The 19,709-nt window shown below is 54.4% G+C and overlaps 1 protein-coding gene across 6 annotated transcripts in view; it reads right to left on the reverse strand.

Annotated features, from left to right (window-relative positions):
* The window catches only part of GRIP2 (glutamate receptor interacting protein 2), a 113,097-nt gene that overhangs the window by 44,333 nt on the left and 49,055 nt on the right, over window positions 1-19,709 (reverse strand). The window contains exon 1 of one of the 6 annotated variants that reach the window (XM_017505041.2): window positions 6,971-7,075. The exons of the other annotated variants lie outside the window; for them this stretch is intronic. Within the exon in view, the coding sequence (XP_017360530.1) occupies window positions 6,971-7,010 (40 nt within the window). The 5' untranslated portion in view covers window positions 7,011-7,075. Of the gene's footprint in view, window positions 1-6,970; window positions 7,076-19,709 lie in introns of those variants that run through there. 6 annotated transcript variants of the gene reach the window in all.

Genomic DNA, 19,709 nt, shown 5'->3' on the forward strand with positions numbered 1-19,709 from the left:
GGAGGAAGAAGGATTATCTCTTAAGGAAAAGACAAGGAAGCCAGAGCCCAAGTTCACCAAATTCAGAGCAGTGGAATCCCAGAGTGGACATGGAGCTGCGAGCCCTAATTGTAAAAACAAGCCAGAAATTCAGATGGAGGAACAATGGCACCCCGGAAAGCTGGATGCTGAAGCACAGGGTGCCCAATATTGGCTGACAAAGGGGAGGACCCATGCCCTGGGTTTCTGCGGTGCCCTCCAAGTTTCTCTGTGACACTGCCTCTCTCCCCTCTCCTCATCCCAACATTCAGATTTTGTGCCAGTGCACTCCTAGGTGCTAACCTGGGTTACAATGACACCGTAGGGACAGCGGAGTACAAGAGCCCTACGGTCTCAATACTGAGTGGCCCCAACTCCCTTCCTGCTACAATTTTTGGCTGGTTTGGGGCTCAGGCTGTGAACCATCTCTTTTCCAGCTGTTAAAGAGCCTTGACTGTGTGCACAAAACAAGTCATACTACTGTGTGCAGACAAACAGTGAGTGGGCAGCAGGCGAGGCATCCAGAGACTTCCCTAGGGAATGCATGTGCATCGCAGGGTGTGGTCATGGTGACCTCTTGTGGAAGTCAAGAAGCCATTCTTGATAGGCAAATGGGCAGATAAGAGGCTTCTGAGTACCCACGACCCCTGGCATAGTCAGAAAGGTGCCCAGAAGGAATGCTAGTGTTTGCTGATGCCTATTCAGAGGGGACATAGGGCCTCCCTTTCACGAACATCCTCAGATGGGGGAAAACTGAGGCAGCATCCAAACCAAGAATCAGAGCAGGGTTAGAATTGCCAATTGGCTGTGTGACTTGAGCCTCCATTTCCCCACCTGTAAAATGGGGGTGTCTCTCCCATGGCTGACTCCAGCTGGCCAGAGCTTGAGAAGTTGAGGGGATTACTTTATTTATAGAAAACCCCTTGGGGGGTTCAGACCCTAGACCCCTCCCTCAGAGAACATGCTTGCTCTCTCCCACCTGGTAATTATATGCTTAGAGATGAAGGCTTTTCAAAAACATCTTTCCCACCAATTTTCAGCTGGAAACGTGCATAAAAAACAGAGATATTTTTAACCATGTTTTTTTTCCCCTGTCTCCTCCTTCCAGCAATGGGCAATTATGAGCTTTTGCCTTCAGTCAATTGTCCTGTAGGAACTCGCTTCAGAGGGAAATTCATTTCCGCAGTGGTGCCAGCCAGTCCCGGCAAATGTGGGGTGTGCAAGTCAGGGGAGGAGGGACAGAGGGAGAAACGCGCTTGGAGCTCAGACCTGTACACCTGGTACTCAGGCCCACGCTGCAGCCGGGTGGCTGGGTGGGCTGTTTTTTAATTTTATTTCTCTTGAAATCATTGCTAATTTGCCTTCATTATCTCCCTCTCTCTGGGGCCCCAGGGGGCTATTGAGCTTTGACAAAGGGAAAAGGAAGTCAGCTCCTTGCCAGGCTGCCTTCGCCAGGGTCCTGCCTAAGCAGGGTGGCTGGAAAGAAGCTGGGCGGAGGAGGGGCAGGATGGGGACTATAGAGTCAGTGGGCTTTGACTTCTGCCCTGTTCTGTGAGCCTCGTGGACGGAGGACTTCGCATCAGAGGGGGCTGCTGAGAAAACAAATGCCCAGAGGCTCCACTTGGGGCAAACAGGACCTGATTTGCAGGGATGGTGAGCTGTCAGCAGGACCATGCCAGCTCACAGGGCCCCTGGGTGCCGAAGAGGACACGGGCGCTAAGCACTCCACCAAGAACGGTCCAGCCCGGGCAGGCACCGCCCCACCGTGGAAGGCACTGTTGATATGGTGGGAATGGAGGGATGGGTGTTGGAGTCAGTCCAACTTGGGACTCTGATTCTAAATTGGCTGCCAACTGGCTAAGGGATCTGGGACAAGTCACTTCTCTCTGAACCTCAGCCTTCTCCTCTGCAAAATGGGGGTACTGGTGCCCACATGATAAGTTGCTGGGAGGAACTGTGAGGAAGTGTGCACAGAAGCCATAAAACATAACAGTTCGGCCAGGTGCGGTGGCTCACGCCTGTAATCCTAGCACTTTGGGAGGCTGAGGCAGGAGTTCAAGAACACCTGAGGTCAGGAGTTTGAGACCAGCCTGACCAACATGGAGAAACTCTGTCTTTAAAAAATAAAATAAAACAAAATAAAATAAAAGCATGACAGTTCCCTCCCTGCCTGCTTTCCTCACCTTGTTGAAAGATCAATCATGATGACAGCTCCTAGTGATTGAGTGCCGGTTTCTGTGCTTCTTAAGCATGATCTCATTTAATCCTCACCACCTTTTAGCGGTAAAATCATGAGTCTCATTTTACAGATGAGGAAACTGAGACACAGAGAGGTTAAGTGATATCCCATGATAAAGGGCAGGGCCAGGGTTTGAACCCAGGCCTACTGAGGCACAGAGAGGCAAGGAAACTGCCCGTGGGCACAGAGCTTCTAAGTGGCAGAACCAGGATTGAAGCTCAGTCCTCCTGGCTCCCTAAGGGGTCTGGCCCTACTCTCCGGGCCCCTTCCTGCCTACCCCCCCAACCATGGCAGGCCTGGAGGGTAGAGCTCAATGCCTACAGCCCCAGGTCTGCTCACCTCCAAGCAGAGCTCCAGCTCCTTTGGGCATTCCTCCCTGGCCACTGAGGGCTGGAACGGGGCAAGGGCTCAATGGAGATGCCTCAAAGCCAGTTACAGGCTGACCTCAGACTGACAGTTCCAATCCCCACAGCTGACAAGCCTCCCAGGAAGCCCGGCTTCATGGGGAGAGCAGCAAAGAAAGATCAGATAAGCTCGGCAGAAGCACATTTTTAAGGGAGACAAAAAGAAACTCGTCAATAGATTTAAAGTTTTGAAGTCTGATATTTGTTGCCATGGATTGCAAAGGAGAAAAAACCAGAACCTTAATAAGTAGCACCCAGTGTTGGGCCCTTCCCTGGGCCAGGTCTGCTCTCAGCACTTTATGGATGCTAAGTCAGTTACTTGTCCTAAGACCCACAGGAGGGAGGCTCACCGATTGTCCTCAGTTTACAGATAGGGAGTCTGAGGCCCAGAGAAGCCACTGAGCCAGTGAGCAGCAGAGGCACCTGGAACCCAGGGTCCCTGACCTCCCAATAGACCACGTCCTGAACCCTCAGCTCTGCTTTCTCCCTCCAAACAGGAGGCCACAGACCCCAAATGAGAAGCATCAGGGCACTGGGAAGGTGGCAGCTCCAGTACCCCAAGAGCCCTTCAGTTAGGGCTCAGGCACTCACAGGCTGGGTGCATCAGGGCTAGCGGGGGCCATGGCATCACCTGGAGAGGCTGCCAGCCCCACAATCCTCCTCCAAACATGGAGAGGGGCCCTGCCTGGCAGGCCTGAGCCACAGGCAGGCCAACATCCCACCATGGCAGAGCAGGGGCGCAGGCTCAAGTTGGGGGTTGGCCTTCTGCATTCTGGGTCCTGCTCTCCTGCCTCACTCTGAAACCAGCAATATCAAGGAGCATGACCTCAAAATCGGATCACCCTCAGAACCATTCAGTTTCCCAGTGATGGCTGCCTGGAGTCACAAGAAGACTCCGTTCAGCTCAGGGAGAGTAGAAGCAGAAGTTCCCACCACAACTGTCAGTCCCTGAACCCCTGACCTCACCTCCTGATGCTCCCCCTGGCCGGCTCGACTCCAGCACACTGTGCATTTTCTCACTTAATCCGCATAACCACACTGCCACTTGGGCACTGTTATTCTCTGCATTTTACAGCTGGGAGAACTGAGGCACAGAGATGCTAAGTGACCTGTTCCAGGTACATAGCCAGAAGTGACAAAGCTGGGATCCAACCCTATGGGCCTGACGCCACCTTGGCAACTGCGCTATAAACAGAGGCAAAATCTTCCTGGCCTGGGCAAGTCTGTCCTTTCGACCCAAGGCCCACCAGACTCACACCCCACTGGGCCTTTGCACCAGCTGTACCCTCTGCCCACAAAACTCCTCCCCAGATATCCACAAAACTCCCCTCTCTCACCCTCCTTCAGGCACTTGTAGAAAGGCTGCCTCTTCCGGGAGGCCTTCCCCATCTGCCTGTTTGAACTTACACACACACCCTGTACCTCCACACCCCGTCTCTGCTCCCTCCCTGCTTCATGTCCCTCTGGGCAATCAACACCATCTAACTATTTATGACATTTTTAAAAATCTATCACCCTCACCCACTGGGATGTCAGCTCCAGGGGGCCGGGCTTCTGTCTGTCTGCTCACTGCTGGGCACAGCATAGACAACATTGTCTGGCACGTAGTACGTGCTCAGCAAATATTTTTTGAATTCAATTCCCATTTACAGATTAGGAGAATGAGAATCAAAGGGGTAGAATGAGCTTCTCAAGGTCAGAATGTAGGAAGAGACAGAGCCAGGACGCAGACTCAGGCTAAGGGTCTCCCATGGCCAAGCCCCTGCTATGTAATAGGAGGCTGGGCCTGCCCAAGGAGTCTCAGAGCCAAGAGGTAGACTTGGTGAGGGCTCCTCAGAGGAGTGGGGGGACCTTCACACATGTACAGCCACACCCACTGAGCCTTCCCTGCCCCCAGCGTGGCAGAAGTGCCCGCTCAGACCTAGCAGGCCCAGAACAAAGATGTCTTTGTGGCTGCGGAGTCAGAGCAGGCCTCCCATCCTCGAGGCAGGAGAGTGAACATGGAGAGGGACTTCCTGCCAAAATCTGTGTTCAGGCCTACTGTGTGCCCCAGCCCTGGCCAGCTGAGATAGGTCACGATCCCCTCCTGCCCAAGCTCTGGGATTAGTGGCAGGCAAAAAGACTCCCTGGAGTGAGACTGGACACGCCCAGGGACCCACCCAGACAGAGTCCATCAGGAGCAGAGAAAGGGCACAGAGCCACCCGGTCCACAGACCCAGCTCCAATCCTGGTGCTCACTGAGGCACGCTGCCAATGGCTGACTTCTCGGGGCTGCAGACTTCTCTACCAAATGTGGGGGTGTATGGAGTGGCCACCTGTTGGCTGCCCTTACCAGCTCCAGGGGAGGTCACATGACCAGGCCTGACCAATCAGAGGCTCAGTGGTCCGTCAGAGGTGGGCATGTGATACAAGCTGGACCAATGAGAGTCGCTCCTGGGGCATTTGCTGGAACTACTGGAAATAGGCTCTCTTTCCTTAGGAATGACTGAGCTGGTTGACCTTAAGCTTGAAGGTACCAGGAACCCTTAAGGAGAAGAGAGGGTCTGCCTGGAAATGAAGCTCACTAAAGCAGAGCAAGCTATGAAGAGACCCAGAGTCCTAATGATATTAATTGAGCATCTGGATCCTGCTGTACCTGAAGGTCCATCTTTACACTTTTCAAAAGAAGAGCCTTGGTGCTGATGCAAACTGAAGCAAGTGTGATCATGAGATTCTGTCATCTGGGGAGGAGACCCAGGATGGGGCTACAGCAGTGAGGGTAACAGTCAAGTAAGTCATCAGAGAGAGAAAATGTCAAAGAGGTCAGGAAGGGCCTTGAATGCCAGGCTCAGGAGCTGAGCAGATTTGAGTTTTGGCAAGCGTCCTCCCATGGCAGCAAAGAGGTGGAGGCTAGGAGGCCAGGGAGGAGACTGGGCAAAGGCACAGGCAGTTGATGCTGAGCCTGGGTCGAGGTGGAGGTCATAGGCCCATGAAGAGGGGGAGACACCCCCCTGGCAGAACCCCAGGTAAGGTCTCCAGGGCACTGCCGCCTTTGTGGCCTTGATCACAGCAGACCAAGGTGACCCCACTCACCTGGACCTTGGGTTGAAAGAACAGGTGTGCCCAGGCCAAAAAGACAGCGCCTCCATTTACAAGGAGGGGTGAGCCATTGGGTCAAACCCCAGCTTTGTCACTCCTGGATGTATAACCTTGGACAAGTCACTTAGCAGCTCTCTGCCTCAGTTTTCCCAACTGTAAAATGGGGGAGAATAATAGTACCCAAGTGGCAGTGTGGTTTTGAGGATTAAATGAGAACATGCACAGAAAGCTTAGAACGGAGCCTGGCCCAGAGGAAGCTCTCAAGAACAGCCAGCTATTATGATTATTAGTGTTATTTTTTCTGGGGCCCTAAGGCTGGGTCCGGAGGTGACTTGGCTCTGCTCCTCGCCATGGGAAGGGAGGTGGGAATGAAAGTCAGCTGGGCCCTCAGAAGCAGGGTTGGGGGCTCTGATGTAAAAGTCATCTGAGTGTCAATCCCAGCTTGGCCACTGCCCTCCCTGAGCCTCGGTTACTTCCTCTTTCCACTAGGACCACAGTCCCTGCCCTTGGAGCTGCTGTGCAAAGATATGTCAAGAGTGTGAGAAGGGACCAATGGGGCAACCCCAGGGCACTGAATGTTGTATGTCCCGGTCCAGGCCCCAAGCTCCCTCTTTGGAGGAATAAAGTGAGCCCGGGCTGAGGCTGGAGAGACAGATAGAACAATCTCTGTCTACCCCTCCCTGGGTCCCAGCCTCAGCAAACCCAGGAACATGGCAGCTGTGACCTCCCATCTCACACAATCCCAGAGCCCCAGGGGCTCACCAGCCAGACCCCCAAGCCAGAGCTTCTCTTCCTGCTGAGGTCCAGCCTCCTGCCCCCCTGTGCCGGCACAGGAACTCACCACCACCTTGTCCGTGAGCCTTAGGCTCTCACCCCTCTGGGTCGAACACTCACTCCCACCAGGTAGCTGTGCAGATCCTGAGATTGGGCAAAAGGCTTTCCTCGCACCCAGGTGGGACTGGCTTTCCTCCTGCAGGGCTGAGTACTGCCCACGGAACCTCCAGACCTGCCTGCTCTGCCTGCCTGTGCTGGGGAGGCTCAGCCATCCTGCTGCAGGACAGTGGCCAGGGTCAGACAGACAGCCCCAGCTAGTGTCCTGCCCCACCCTCCCCAAGCCCTGGGTCTCCAGTCCCGGATCTCAGTCATCCAGTCCCCTCTCTCTGGGCAGCAGCTCTGGAGGGACCTACGTGTTCAGCCCCATCACTCTGCCCACAGACCCCCCATTACATACCCGCCTCTCCAGGGGTCTCCCGGCTGAGCCCACACAGCATGTTCGCTATTGTCTCCCCTCTGCCCACCAACTCCCTCTGGAGCCACGCTGCTCAGCCCTCCCTCCCCTCCCCAGGGAGGGGCTGTGGGAGGGAAGCTCACAGCTCCCACTGGCTGGGCACCGAATCCACCCACTGCAGCGGGCGGCTCTCTGCTTAAAGGGGACATGGCTGTTGTCAAGGCTGGCCCCAGGAGAGGGTCCGACACACCCCACCCCTGCAGCGTGGGTCTGGACAGGGAGTCTTTGAAGGTGGCATGCCTGGGGCTTTCCCCAGGGCTCTCAGGCAGAGAGCAAGCCTGCTCCTAACTCACCCTGGGACTTTGGCTTCAGTTTTTTCCTCTGGAGGCAGGGAACAGTGCTTTCCAAACTTTTTTTTTTTCTAAGTAGCAGATTCCAAGAGTCTGCACAGAATCCCAGGACATAAGCTAGATGAAGTACAGCCTTTCTGACTGCATGAACAATGCCAGGGCATGTCTGCAGGTCTCAGCTTAGAAACCTCTGAGATTGGGGACCCTCCAGGGCCCCCCCACCAATGTTCCAACTACCTCTCCTAGGCCTCAGTTTTCTCTTCGGTAAGATGGGACTTAGGGAAGATGAGCTCAGCAGCCTGCCACATGGAGTGGCCACCCAGCTTTTTGCGAAGACCAAGTGAGCTGGGTGGAGGATATGGCCGCCTCTGGGCTTGATAGGCAGGACCAGCTGGTCACAGGCTCCAGCCACAGCAGGCAGGCTCTGCCCGCTCCCAGACCCAGCTGGGCCTTAGCCTTGCTCACTCCTAGGATTCCTCCATACCAGCTCAGCACTCACTAGGCTGATCCTAATGGACACCTGAAGCTCCCCCTCTACCTGTCCGTAAGAAGGGTGGCAGGCTGCGCCCAATTGCTCCTGCCATCCATCCCGCCAGTGTGTGTTGGCACCAACTGAGTGTCAGACACCAAGAGGGGTGGGGTGATGGTGACACAGGGCACTGAATGGTGCCCTGTGCAGTTGTACCGGTTGTTGAATGGTGGGTCAACAACCTGAACAACTGCACAGTGCATCTGGCAACAGAGAACCAGACGGACCAGGCCTGGCTCCCAGGGAGTTCCTGGGTGCATGGGAACACACGAGTCTCACATTTTTTCCATGTGTCCTGCAGCTGGTGGGAAAGGGCTGCCCAGTAATTAGGGACCAGAGGCTTCTTGTGGGTTCCCTCCAGAGCAGTGATCCCCAGCATGGAATTTAGCCACAATTCTTGGGCCGCCCCACACTGGCTTCTGCCAGCCCACCACTAGTGGCACCTTTAGAATAATCCACGTTCTAAACCTGGGGTGGGGCTACTTGCACCTTTGTGTCGGCAAACTCGAGACCCTATCCTGTCACCCACTTCCCAAGGTGCCTTCCTCTTTGAGCAACTTCAGATGTGTTTCCTGGGTAAGGGACCAGAGGCCAGAGGCCAGGTAAGTTTCCCTCGACTAGCAGGGATGCCAAGGTCTCAGCCACAGCGGGCCTGGTGAGGGTCAGGTTGCAGAGGGAAGACCTAAATTTGTTGGGCATTTGCTAGACGACTCAGATCATGCCGGGAAGGGGGTGCAGGCACTCAATGTGGCCACCAGTACCCTGGCAGTGGTCAGGGAGAAGCTCACCATGAAGACCCTGACCTTCACCAGGGCACAGAGGCCACTTTGGAGCAGTCTTAGCATTAACCAGGCAGGAAGGGATGCATGTGAACTGCTCCAACAGACCCTCACGCCGCGCCTCCATTCCCGCCATCCACAGCCTCTTCAGGGAGGACAGGTGCGTGGCACCCAGCCTGTTGGAGTTATAGCTGCCCTTTCTTTCTTTTCTTTCTTTCTTTCTTTGTTTCTTTCTTTCTTTCTTTTCTTTCTTTCTCTCTCTCTCTCTCTTTCTTTCTTTCTTTCCTTTTTTTCTTCCTTCCTTCCTTTCTCTTTCTTTCTCTCTCTCTCTCTTTTGGAGGCAGTGTCTCACTCTGTCACCCAGGTTGTAGTGCAGTGGTGCAATATCCACTCACTGCAACACACTGGCTGGGCTCAGATGATCATCCCACCTCAGCCTCCCTAGTAGCTGGGACTACAGGCAGGCGTCACCACGCCCAGCTAACTTTTACATTTTTTGTAGCGATGGGGTTTTCACCATGTTGCCCAGGCTGGCCTCAAACTCCTGTACCTGCTCCTTCTCTTAAAAAAATTTTTGCTCTCCATAGAGATGCATTTAAATGAGTGATTAAGATCGGCAATTGGAAGCCTTGCCATGTTTCTCTCTCTCTCACTGCTCCTTGGAGTTTACTTTTGTGGACCCGAAGCTCCTGGAAAGGTCATGCTGTGGATTATGAGAGAGCTTCCATGCGGCGCTTCTCTGAGTGCCTGCCATGCTATGCACTGTAGGACCAAGACACAAGGAGGCAGATGGGAAACAGCGTCTCCCCTTTGCCCTCTGTCCCCAACACCCTACTGAGCACATCTTCATTGGATTTTATCCAAGTGTATGTTCAGAAGCAACTACCGGTCCATTTTGGAACAAAACAGAATTTAAATAAATAACTTGGCACAGAGAGGTTAAGCAACTTGCCCAAGGCACCCAGATGGTAAGGATGGAGCCAAGTTTCACACTCAGGAGGCCTGGCACCAGCACTGCTATTCTTAATGGCAGTGCTATGGGCCTCAGGATTTCAGGGATTTGTAAAAGCATCTGGGAGTGCAGAGGAAGAGGAATTAGCTCTGTCTGGGAGTCCACTGAGAAGGATTTTTTAGCCTGACTTTGAAGGACGGGAAGGAGTTTGTCGACAAAGGAGAAAGCCATTGCATGTGTGTGAGTCCATGAACAAAATCCCACATGACTATGTGAGGAGACAAGGAAGGAAACAGAGATACAGCCAGGCCAGGGGTGGCCTACCAGAGTCTCGCTCCTCCCAGTGCGGTCTGAGGACCAGCATCACCGGGAGCTTGTCAGACACACACCCAGGCCTGCCAAATCAAAAGCTGCAGGTTAAGAGGGTCTTCAGGTGATGCATATGAAGTTTGAGAAGCGCTGTAGTAAGGGGTTTGTCTTTCATCCTGCAGGAAATGGAGAGCCAAGGGTGGCTGTAGTGCAGGAGGTGAGACAGCTCTGCAAGGACCTCAGACATGGAGTGCAGGCTGACAGGAGGTGAGACGAGGATTTCCGGCTGGGAGGCGGCCTCGGGATGAGCAGCAAGAGCTCCTTCTAGGACACAAGAGCAGGCAGAGCTGCCGCTTGATCACCCTCCAAAGACGATCCTCCTTATCCAATGCTGCCAGCTTCAGGGAAGCAGAGGAAAAGGGGAACAGATTGCCTGGGCATGTAAGGTGGCTGGAAGCCAGGCCTGCCAAGCACCCAGGCCACCAGGGGCTCCTGAGGACAGCATCTGACTGCTCCATGTTTCAAATGCTGTGGGGGGGACTGAGCAGCCCAGGGGAGATGGCAGGGCCACTGAGCTGGGGGGCAGCTCCTCCGTGGTCAGAAGGGGTCCTGACACTCCTGTGTCCCCAGGTTTGTGAGACAATTGGAAGACGGATTGCTGTGTGATCAGGGCACTCGTCCAAACCTCTGTGGACCTCAGCTTCCTCAGCTGTAGAATGAGAATAATAAAAACACCCACACCCGAGAGTTGGGCAGACCATGTATCAATGAATCAAAAACCGTTCATGCACCCACTTGCCTGCCAAGAGTCTCACACCAATGCCACCCAACAGTCCAGAAACGAAATTTCAAGAGAGCTAAGCATACTGGTCAGATGTGCCCAGGTTTCAACTCCAGGTCCACCACCCACAAGCTGTGTGACCTTGGGTCAGTCACATCTGTCTGAGCTTCACTTTGCCCAATGTGAGGATTGAAGGTCAGAGACCTTGGAAGGTTTTGCAAACTCACTATCACCACATGCTCTTCCCAACGCAGGGCCAGGCCTGCAGGGCCCTCACACTGCCTCTCAGTGGGGCACCACTGACACTAGAGCTGGGGCATTCTGCTGTGCAGGGCTGCCTCTCACACTGCAGGGTTCCTAGCATCCCTAGCCCCTCCCACCCAGAGGTCAGTGCCACTGTGGTTGAGAACCAAGCCCATGCTGCACAGATGGGAAACTGAGGCCCAAGGAGGGCCTTGCCGGGGGTGCCCCACTAGCACAGCAAGGGTGTGGACCCAGGCCTCTGTCCTTCCACTCAGACTCCAGGGCTGAGTTCATCATAACACAGGCGAGCCATGTCCTGAGCCCACCAGGGACCCTGAGTGACAACCGGAAATGAAGTCTGGGTGAGAGGGAGGCAGAGATGGCAATTCAAGGAAAAGAGAGATAAACTTTATTACCCTGTGCTGTCGGTTGCTTCTTCCTCCATCCCTCCTCCCTCCACCCCAGGGGCCGGGCCAGGACAATTGCTCCCTCCCCTCCTGGTCCTCTCAGAGCCTGCATCTTGTTAAACATTTCAGCCAGGTAGGCATTATCGTACCCATTTTACAGTTGGGGAAACTGAGGCTCAGTCTGGGATTCCACCAGCCACAGGAGAGGACCACTAGGTGACCCCCTCTTAGGGGGCACTGTTTGGTCTTTCCCCACTCTGTCCAAGGCACCCCACATCTCCCAGCCCCCACTGACTTCAGGGAAGGCTGAGAGGAACTCCAGGGTAGTGCCACCCAGTGGGCCACCCTGGTGGACCTCAGACCCACGGAGCCTGCCAGCCTCCAGGAAAACACGCAAGGTCACAGGCCAAGGAGGCTCCAACAGCCACAGGAGCAAAGCATGGCAGCTACGTGGACAGGCCCAGGAGAGGAGGTTCCCAGAATGTTGGGAAGAGCCACTGTCAACATAATCGGAGCAGAGACTCCGTGCACCAGGCCTTGTGCCAGCATTTTGCACACATTTTCTCATTTCATCCCAGTGAAATCTCCACATCTCCATTTCAGATATGAGAAAGCCAGGGCCCAGAAAAGTGAAGCCACTTGCCCTTAGGCAGAACGTCAGGGGGAGCCAGGATTTGAAGCCAGGCCTGCCTGATGGCATCCCTATCCAGTGACCTCAAGAAATGCATGCACTGAACCACTCTCCACAGCCCAGGCACGCGAACACAGACTCAGGACGCCCAATGCAGCCAGACAGAGACAACACATGTTCTGAGGGGCTGGGAACCCCCTGCCCGGGCAGGATCAAGTCACCAGCAGGCCAGGGGCTGGCCACGGGTGGGACAGCTCCCAGGGACTCCCTCTTGGGCTCCATGCTTCCCTTGACACCCACAATAGCTTTCCTCCTGGAGGAGAGGACATGGGAGCACAATTGTACAGTGGGCCTCTCTGAGCCTCAGGTTCCTCCTCTAAAATGTGAATGAAGTTGTCTGTACTAACAAGGTCTTTGTTGAGAAGCTCAGAGAATGAGCAAAACACCTCAAAAAACTATAGCATGTGGGCACAGGAAGGTGGCCAGCATGATCATGGCCCTATCCTGTCTCTCTGGTCACTCATTCACTTGGAGAATATTAACTAAGCACCTACTACCTTCCAGAAGTCAGCTGGGCCAGAGGTTTCAGCAGTAAACAGAGCAGGCAAACCCTGCTCTCTTAGGGCTTCTGGTCTGGGGGGAGCAAAGATCCGGCAAGAAAAACAGACAGACAGACGCATTTGAGATGGTCCTGAGGGCTGCAACAGACAGTCACTATGTAGGCGCAGAGAATACAAAGCAGGTGGTCAGGGAGAGCCTCTCAGAGTAAGTGACTATTAAGCTGAGCCCCAGGTCTCCTTCACCAGCGACTTCACACCCCTTAGGGGCCTGTAGGCAGTACAGAGGGAGGGGATTGCTCTGCAGTAACTGCCTGGAGCTGGATGAGAAGGCACAAAGGGAGGAGGAGGTTCCAGGTAAGCAGATCAAGCTCAGGCGCCAGGAGCGGCTGAGGGGCAGGTGTAGCTGAGGTGCAGAGACAAGGTGGGCAGGGGCCAGGGAGAGGCGTCAGGATTCTGTTGAGTGTGAGGAGAGGGCTTACAGCAGGGTCGTCGTGTGACCTGGCTTCTGTTTTGCCAAGGCAGCTACCGGGGGTGGGCTGCAAGGATCAGGATGGCACAGGGGTGAGGGGTTGGGAAGAGGAAATGGGCCAGGCACTTCAGAGGCAGGACATCTGGAATCCAGGCCCCTTCTGCTCTGAGCCACATTTTCCCCTTCAGTTGAACATCAAAGCTCCTCTAATGACAGCCAACAGGGCACGTTTGGGGAACTGCCAGGTGGGAGAGGTCAGAAAGCGTGGACTCAGGATGTATCTTGATGCAAAACAGGAAGAAGAAGAATAAAGGGCATCAGCTATGAACAAGCGAGGTACCGAGCATAGAGGACAAATGGCCCCAGGTTCATGCAGAGCCATCCCAACTAACTGTCACCAGAGAAGTGAAAACAGAAACAGCGAGCTCCGACTTAACTCTCCTCAGAATGGCAAATGCTAGAAATGCAGACAAAACCAAGTGCTGGTGATGATGTGGGGAAATGGAGATGGAACGTCACAGCACTGCTGGTGCAGGGCAAACGGAGGCAGCCACAGTCACAGCACCTGGCAGTGTTAGGAGAAATTCCGTGTCTGGCCACCTGTGTCCCAGCACCCTCATTCCTGGAAGTTACTGCAGAGTAATCCCACCCCCTCCCTAGGTCCCTAAGGGGTGTGAACTCTTGAGAATGTTGGTTAAGTGACCTGGGACTCCATCCTAGAGTAGGGGACAGGTAACATGGTCACTGCACCCCGTGGAGTGTGACACAGAAGTTATAGACACAGCAGTTAGAAGTGCAGCCACAGGAACGGATCTTAGAAAACCTAGTGTCACGTTAAAGAAAGAAAGGAGGAGAGAAAGGGAGAAAGGAAAGATGGAAAGGAAGGGAGGAAGGGAGACAGAATGAGATCTACCCTGTGGTATCACTTATGTATTGAAAGCACACACATAAAGCACTATCCATGTTGCATGGGAGCACACAGATGTAGAGACCTATTTCACCGAGTGCAAGTTTAGAGGGAAGTAATTCGGGCTGGGGATGGGGCATGAAGGAGAAGAAATCAGATAACACAGAGCCAGATCCGGCGCTGGGATGGCCCGGAACTACGTGTGCTTAGAACTGAGAAATTTAGCTCAACCTTTGGAACTTGGAGTTTAAAAATTAAAAATAAATAGGTGCCTCGAATGGCATGTTAGAAGTTGGAATTCTCTCGTGAGGACACTGATGGAAGAGTTGGGAGGGAGAGAGGGATAGGGTCAGCTAAGTGTCTTAGAAAACTGTCTTGAATGGGTGCTCAGAGCGCTCCTGGGTGAGGGGTTGGGCCTCACTGTCTGTCCACGCTTCCCATCCTCCTCCCGTCAGGGCTGCTCTGACTGTCCACCTGCCCTCTCTCTGCCTCCTAACAGAAAGCAAAACATGGAAATAAATGGACAAGCTGTTGGAGCTCAGCTCCAGGAAAAAGCAGCATTAAATGTCCCAATCTCAGGATGACAGGACCCCTCCCTGCCCTGTGCTAGGGAAGGTCGTGGGCTGGGACTCAAGAGACCCAAGTAAGTTCAAAGTACAGCCACTGCTCATACAGGGCCTACTGTGGGTCAAGAACATTACACATGTCGAAATGTCAGCATCTCTTATAGAAGGGACTACATCCAAAGAGCATCTGCCATGAACCCACCCAAAACAAAGGTGGCTACAGAGTCAGAGCCGCTCAGAGGAGGAATCCGGGGAAGCTGCCGGGGGGCAGGGGGTGGGGGAGGCGGTGTCAGAGCCAAGCCTGGAGGGGCAAAGAAACACTCAAAGGTGAGGCAGGCAGGGACATCCAGGCAGAGTTCACAGCCTGGGCAGAGGGTGGGAACTGGGAAGGAAAGGCACCACCGAAAGGGCCCCCAAAGGGCAGGTGGGCTTCCTAGGCACGCAGGGCCAGGCTCTGCAGACACAGTTCTGTGGAGAGAGGGCACTGAATTGAGGCATTCCTGGCACTGTGACCGGCCTTATGGATGACATTTAGGAAGGAGCAGGCTCTCTGGAGGCCCCTCCGGTGACGGTGACGACACAAGAGAGCGCGTGCAGCTGAACGCAGGCCAAGCCATCAGGAGTAGTGCAGGGACCTCCGCACCCTGGAGTTGATGCAGCGACTCCCCCTTGTGGCCGGTAATCAAGGCATGAGGGTAGTGGATGAGGCTTTGGGAGGGGTGGGCACAACCGTCTTCATGTGCCTGTGACCAGCTTTGGTCCCAGAGTCAGCCTGTGGCTATCACGTGCCCGGAGTCCGACCACCCACCCACGGATCAAGCATGACCCTCTGTCCAAACGCAAATGCCCTAGAGAGAAGGAAAGGACCAGCATTTGCTGAGCGCCTACTGGGCACCCAGCACTTTATGTACACTGTCTCATGAAATCTTTCAAGGGTCCTATGGGATAGACGTTGCTGTTCCCATTCTACAGTGTGAAACTGAGGCCAAGAGAGAGGAAGGGACTTTGTTAAGGCAGCCAACTAGGATGGGCAGAGGGCTGGACCGTGAGAACCAGGTGCTCCCTCCTCCAGCGCTCTGCGCAGGCTCTTCCCTTTGCCTGGAATGTTCTTCCTCTCTTTCATCCTTAGAGTCCAGGCTGATACCCTCCACCCAGGGGCCCATCCTGGCCACGTGGGGTGTGTCTCCTTTACCTCCCTCAGCCTTTCCTCCAATGGCTTTCCTCTCAGTTCTTCCTCCACCTGTTCTTTTCCACTAAATGGGAGACCCACAACTGTCTTGCTCACTGATTTTGACGCCATGCCTGGGGCGGAGTTGTGCACCCAGGAAGTGCTACACAAGTGTTTGCAGAATGAATGAGTGATAAATACATGATGAATGTACATAAGCTCTAAGTTGCCACAGTGGAAATAAACCAACAATTCTTCCCTTTCAACACTGCAGTTCAATGCAGGAATCCTCTCTGCTGTCTAGCACAGCTTGTACACCCCCATAAGTGGAACTCACCACCTCGCGCAGCCCTCCTTATTCCTGAAGAGTTGTAAGGGGTGAGAGTCCCTCTGTTATCCCAGCTGCAGCCTGCCTCCCTATGACTCTCACTGATCCTACACAGTGGCCTCTGAGCCCTGGCAGGAGAGGCCACAGCTCAGTCTGGATGTGGCTTCAGTGGGGGACCCAGTGTGTGGCTGGACACGGTGGTGGCCATTCACCCTGTTATTCTGGGGCCACCTCCTGGGGGGCTCCCCCAACCAGGAAGAACAAACCATCCTCCCAGATGCTACAGCATCTGACCATGCTGGACAGACATCCTCTATACCCAGTGCCTCATCGTCCAAGTGGGGAAACTGAGGCTCAGAGAACATGGGAACATAAGCCTCTAATAATGACAATCCCAGCTGGCCCCCACCTGGCACCCAGATTTCATACTGCTTCTCACCTCCAGGGGCCTTTACTTCAGTCCCATGAGGCTGGGGTCATCATCAGTTGTTTCAGTTTACAGACAAGGAAATTGGGGTCCAGAAACAGCTCAGTTCTCTGGCCCCAAAGCCTTAAATCACAGTTCACTTCACACACATTCTCAAAAGGGCTTGGTGGATATGGTGATCACCAGATTTTGTGTCCTCATGGTAGACTCGAATATTGAAAGAGAACCCAGGAGCTGTGGACCCATGGCAGACCCTCAGGCAGGATGAGAACACGGGAAGGACCATCCAAGGACCCCAGGCTGCTCAGCTGAGAATATGCCAGAGAGATCGGGTAGAGATGTGGGGGTGGGAGCCCCGCAGGGTTTGGAGGTGGGCTCCGGCACAAACCATGTGTTTGAAGACAGGGCTTGACCCTGGGATTTCCAGGCCAGTGCCTGCTGCCTGGCAGCTGAGTCCCCTGCACCCCCAACTCACCAGACCTCTCCAGTCTCCCCACCTCCCATTCCCAGCACCGAATAGCAGAGCCAATTCCCACCTCCAAGCCTTTGATTACCATCCACCAGGAACGCTGTCTTCCTAGTCCCTGTGTGCCAGGCCAAATCCTACCAGTCCTCCAAGACTGCTGCCCCCTCCGTCCCCAAGGACACCCTCCCACTGGCTGGGTCCTCATCTGGGGCTCCAAGCCCTTGGCACCTCTCAGTCCCACTGTGTGTCCACTCACTGGCCGCCATCCCACACGCTTCTTTGCCCATCTACCCCTAGAAGAAGACACCAGCATGGTGATGAAGCATGAGGAACATTCTAGTATGCCATTTTCCCCACAGCAGTTCCGCTGGGGCTTCAGAGGGGCCCTGAGTTCAAGTCCTGGATCTACCTCCACCTCTGACTGGCTGGGGGACCTTGGGCAAAACTGGCCTCAATCTCCCCATGTGTAAAATAGGAGTACACGCGTGGGAGGAGTAGGACTTGCGGTATCTGGGGCTGCTTCAGCTCTGACCTCTGCCAACCTGGAACCCCCTCACCTCCATCCCCAGCTTGAATTCCAAATGACCCTTGGCTGCTTACAAATCCCAAACAAACCTTCCTCAATAAACCCACTCTGCACATGGGCACCCAGACACAGCAAGGAGCAGGGATCTTGCCCAAGGTCATCCTATAGGGACCCCAGCCACCCCAATCATGTGGCTGTTAGTGGCTGCTGGCTACGTGCCCTGCTTCACCCGCCCACCTGCCCACCACATCTGCTTATGAGTCACCATCACCTCAGCCAAGACAGCAAAATGTGGGAACCAGAGAGCTAAGGTTAGCCCAAGGGGAGTGAGTGGGTGGATGGGGGGAGGTTCCAAGGCTTCCAGGCCTGGGAGAGCAGGGCCAGGGGCCCAGAAGGGGACATTGAGGCCAGAAGGAACAGGGACCTGCGAAGGACCTATGGGGAGTTGGGGTCAGCCTCAGTCCCTTGGCTGATGGAGGTGCTTTCCGCTCCATCTGACCATCTCCCCAGTGGGCGGGGAGACAGGGCTGGGAGCCTTCACAATGATCCGGACAATTAAGACAGGCAGATGGTCGTGCTGGACTGAACATTCAAGCCAACGGAAGGAGACAATGCCTGGATCCGAGCTGCCGGGATCCGAGCTGACAAGATCAGCATCCATTCTAGAGGGAGACACGCGCAAGCAAAGCCAATGTGCAGTTGAGACATCCAGGGAGAGGCTTGGCACGTTCTGCCTGCTCTGTCTGGCTCAGACCTCCCCAGGCCCTGGGCTGCACTTGGGCTCTGCTCTGCACTAGGGACACAGAGAGGATGGGGTGTGGATGGAGGCGGCAGCCAGGTGGAGAAGGGCAAGAGACTATCCTGTGGGAAGCTGGGCTCACTCAGTCTGGAGCAGGGAGACTTGTGGGCAGGCGTTGCTGTTTCTGCAGGGCTGTCTCAGGACAGGAGCAGCAGAGAGAAGGCAGAGGACTTGGGGGCACCTGGGAAAAGCAGACTGGTGGCCACATGTTGGGAATACAACCGAGGGGTCCCTTGCACCCAGCAGAGGAAGCTGAATAAGCTGACCAGGGAGAAACGCCCCTACGGTGAAATGTTTGGACTTGGAAGTCAGGTGGCCTGGGTAAGCTCATGCTCCACTACTTCTTTCCTAGGTGTGTGACCCTGGAAAGTAACTTTGTCTTTAAGCCTCAGTTTCCTCAGCTGCAAATGGGGCGATTTAGTTCATAACCCACAGGCTTGTTGCAAGGGTGAGAAAGTACATGGAAAGTGTCTGGCACACAGCAAGTGCTCAATAAATGCTTGGGAAACAAAGAACAGGTCTAGAGGTTTGCTCCAGGCTGCTGGCATTCTGCATTTCCAGGACGAGAGTTTATCCCTGTCTTCTTGATTCAAAAAAAAGTTACCTGGTCTCTGGGCCACCACAGCTGATCTGAAATTCTGGTGCCACCAGGCATGGAAGAGGGCAGAGGCCCAGAGTGGGGCACTGGAGGTAGAGGGCTCATTTCCACGCTGGGAGTCAGATCTGAGACCCTGATGTGGCTGCCAGGAGAAATGCCAGGAGCCGGATGTGGAAGTGTGTGGGAGGCCAAGGGGAGCCTCATTAAGGAGGGGAAGAAGGGAGTGAATAATTAATCACAGAGCGGGCACAGGCAGACAAAGCTTAGGAGGGCAAGGATGGGGGTTTCTGTCTTGTTCCCCCTTGTATCCCAAGGGCCTAGAACAATACCTATGACATAATAGGTGTTCAATAAATATTTGTTGAATGAGTAAATGACACAGGCTATTCTCCTGCCTTGACATCCGTTAATTCTGCCCACCCTACCGGGCTGGCTCCTCACCTCCTGTCTGGGCCCCACCCCAACCCCACCTACAGTCTGTAGACCACAGCCAGAGCCTATTCTTTTTTGTTTTGTTTTGTTTTTTGGCACAATCTTGACTCACTGCAACCTCTGTCTCCCAAGTTCACGTAATTCTCTTGCCTCAGCCTCCCAAGTAGCTGGGATTACAGGCATTTGCCACCACTTGTGGCTAATTCTTGTACTTTTACTAGAGACGGGGTTTTATCATGTTGGCCAGGCTGGTCTCAAACTCCTGGCCTCAAGTGAACTGCCTACCTAAGCCTCCCAAAAATCTGGGATTATAGGCATGAGCTACTGTACCTGGTCCAGAGCCTATTCTAACACTCGAAGCAGTCCTCTGCTCTCTCCTGCTCAAGGACCATCCATGACTCCCACTGCCCCCAGGACAGGGTCCAAGCTCCACAGACTCTCACCTCCTCCACTCTGCGTCCATCCTCTCCCCACACCCTTCATGCTGACCAAAGCTCTCATGGGGTCTTGAGGCA

The sequence above is a fragment of the Cebus imitator genome, unplaced genomic scaffold (assembly GCF_001604975.1).
Source record: "Cebus imitator isolate Cc_AM_T3 unplaced genomic scaffold, Cebus_imitator-1.0 Scaffold332, whole genome shotgun sequence".
Taxonomy (NCBI): domain Eukaryota; kingdom Metazoa; phylum Chordata; class Mammalia; order Primates; family Cebidae; genus Cebus; species Cebus imitator.